A 2,266-nucleotide genomic window follows, 5' to 3' on the forward strand; every position below is an offset into this window, starting at 1 on the left:
TTAGAACATTTTTTCAAGTCAAGTCTAAAGTCATAAAATTAATGACTCGAGTCTGACTCGAGTCCAAGTCATGTGACTCGAGTCCACACCTCTGCTAAAGACTGCCCAAAACAATTAATGGCTGCCCTCTGATACCCCTTGGGACCATCGCCAGGTCCATCACAGCTGACCCCTCGCACCCTGCTCACCACCTGACGGCACTCAGGTCAGTCTGGTCCCACACCTGCAGACTCACAAACAGCTTATTCACCTGGGCCATTCAAACTGTAAACAAACACTCCTCTTGTCTGTAATTAATTACTGATGTCTTACTTATTATATTTTTATTCCATGCACAGTCGGTGTGGAGCACCCACACTTGAAATACATGTACAATGACAAAAAAGGCTATTCTATTATGGGTTCGCTGCGGTATCTCTGGTTTGTGTACGTTATTTACAGTAAACCGCTGAGCTTGTAGAGCTGTGAACAGCAGGGGGCGCTCCGTGAGAATTGGGTTAATCCACGAAGAAGAAGAAGACTAAAGCGACGAGAGAGGGAGGGAAAATTGTTTGGTCCAAAGCGCATGCGCATTGTGCCAACAGCCAGTTCACGCGGGTGTTCAGTGCTAGCTGGTTAGCTGCAGTAAAGTCGGTTAAACTCCGGCAAACTCAGACAGTCTTCGTGCAGCCGTTGGTTTCAGGTAAAGCGTGGCAGTTTCCCATGAGCCCCGTTTGTTTCCGGGGTGAAAAAATAAGTTTGGCGCTGTTTTTTCCGCGGTTTAATCCGCCAACGAACCGCTGCTAGTTCGGACATAACACGAAGCTAACGTCAGCGTCAACGGAAGCTTTAAACGGCCCGGCTGCTCAGGTGAGTCCAAGTAATCGTGACGGCATACTTCCGAAACACAGACACCTGAGCTAGCTTAACTTTGACCCCGTTAGGTGCTGTTGTAGGAATGGATTGTTTACTGGCTCGCGGACCTTTGGGTCAGAGGTCAGCAGCGGGCTCTAGCTGCCACAGGGGGGGAGTATTGAGCAGTAATCGAGTACGTTTCCTTTGACAGCTCAATCCTGGAGAGAGGAAGTACAGCACTACCTGTCTCACTGAGTTCCTCTTTGTTTAGGTCCTTCCTTGCTGAGCTGTAACGTCTAAGAGGAGGAGGAAGATGTCTCCGGCGTCAGAGGTTGAGGGCTCGGACGTAGGGGGGCGGGGCCAGGAGACTACGCTGTCCAAAGAAGACTGTCTGTGTCCCGTCTGCCTCGAGGTCTTCATGGAGCCCGTCACACTGCCCTGCACACACACCTTCTGCAAGGTAACACGCACACACAATGAGTGCGTGTAGCTCAGGTGTGTTAAGTTACCTGCACGACCAGCAGGTGTGTGCACAGACAGGTTAGGGGGTGTGCGTGCGTGTGTCGCAGTAGTCAGGACCTTTTTTGTGTGTGTGTGTGTTTCCGTTTTGTCCTTGAATGACATCATCAGGCTTATTCATTTCCTGTGACTGAAGACGTGGTTTTAAATAAAGTGAATTATAACTGACCCGATGAGAGCTTCAGCTCCTTCTGCTTCAGTTCCACCAGTCACACACCTGCATTCTAACCTGAACAGGCCAACAGCAGCCAATTAAATGGCCAATCAGTGACTGGACTGATGGCGTTTAGCCTCCTGAGCTGATCTTCATGTCAGAGGTCAAAGGTCTGCTGGATGCCAGCACCTTCAGCCTGACCTCACACATTACAGTCATATGACTTCTCCTCAGGGCGCTCCGGCAGAACTGGGCCTGACTGTGTGTGTACCTGTGCAGGTGTGCTTCCTGGAGTCGGTGGATAAAGCCACGCTGTGCTGTCCCATGTGCAGGAAGAGGGTTTCCACCTGGGCTAGGTTACACAGCAGGAACAACACGCTAGTGAACGAGACACTGTGGAGGCGGATCCAAACCTGCTTCCCCCGACAGTGCGAGCATCACCTCAGCGGGCAGGGTGAGGCCGAGGACCCCCACTCAGGTAACGCAGACACAAATCTTTGGCTCAAAACTGCAGTTTGTGAGGGGCAGCCAATCAGAAAAGGTACTGCTTTTGTAAAGGGTGAGGGGCAAACAGCATGTTTGACGGAAGCTCAGAAAAAGGATTACTCTGAAATGTGAACTATGCAGAGCTGCTTTCTTATAGGTCAATGTGATGTTGAACCCACTGTGTGTGTGTGTGTGTGTGTGTGTGTGTGTGTGTGTGTGTGTGTGTGTGTGTGTGTGTGTGTGTGTGTGTGTGTGTGTGTGTGTGTGTGTGTG

At 50.5% G+C, this 2,266-nt stretch overlaps 1 protein-coding gene across 1 annotated transcript in view; it reads left to right on the forward strand.

The window, feature by feature from the left end:
• Nucleotides 1-560: 560 nt before the first annotated feature.
• The window catches only part of rnf168 (ring finger protein 168), a 7,555-nt gene continuing 5,849 nt past the window's right edge, over nucleotides 561-2,266 (forward strand). Inside the window, exons 1-3 of the mRNA XM_080890188.1 lie at nucleotides 561-849; nucleotides 1,106-1,294; nucleotides 1,787-1,985. Of these exons, the coding sequence (XP_080746314.1) occupies nucleotides 1,148-1,294; nucleotides 1,787-1,985 (346 nt within the window). The 5' untranslated portion in view covers nucleotides 561-849; nucleotides 1,106-1,147. The remainder of the gene's footprint in view (nucleotides 850-1,105; nucleotides 1,295-1,786; nucleotides 1,986-2,266) is intronic.

Source organism: Rhamphochromis sp. 'chilingali' (genome assembly GCF_963969265.1).
Source record: "Rhamphochromis sp. 'chilingali' genome assembly, chromosome: 8".
Lineage (NCBI taxonomy): Eukaryota > Metazoa > Chordata > Actinopteri > Cichliformes > Cichlidae > Rhamphochromis > Rhamphochromis sp. 'chilingali'.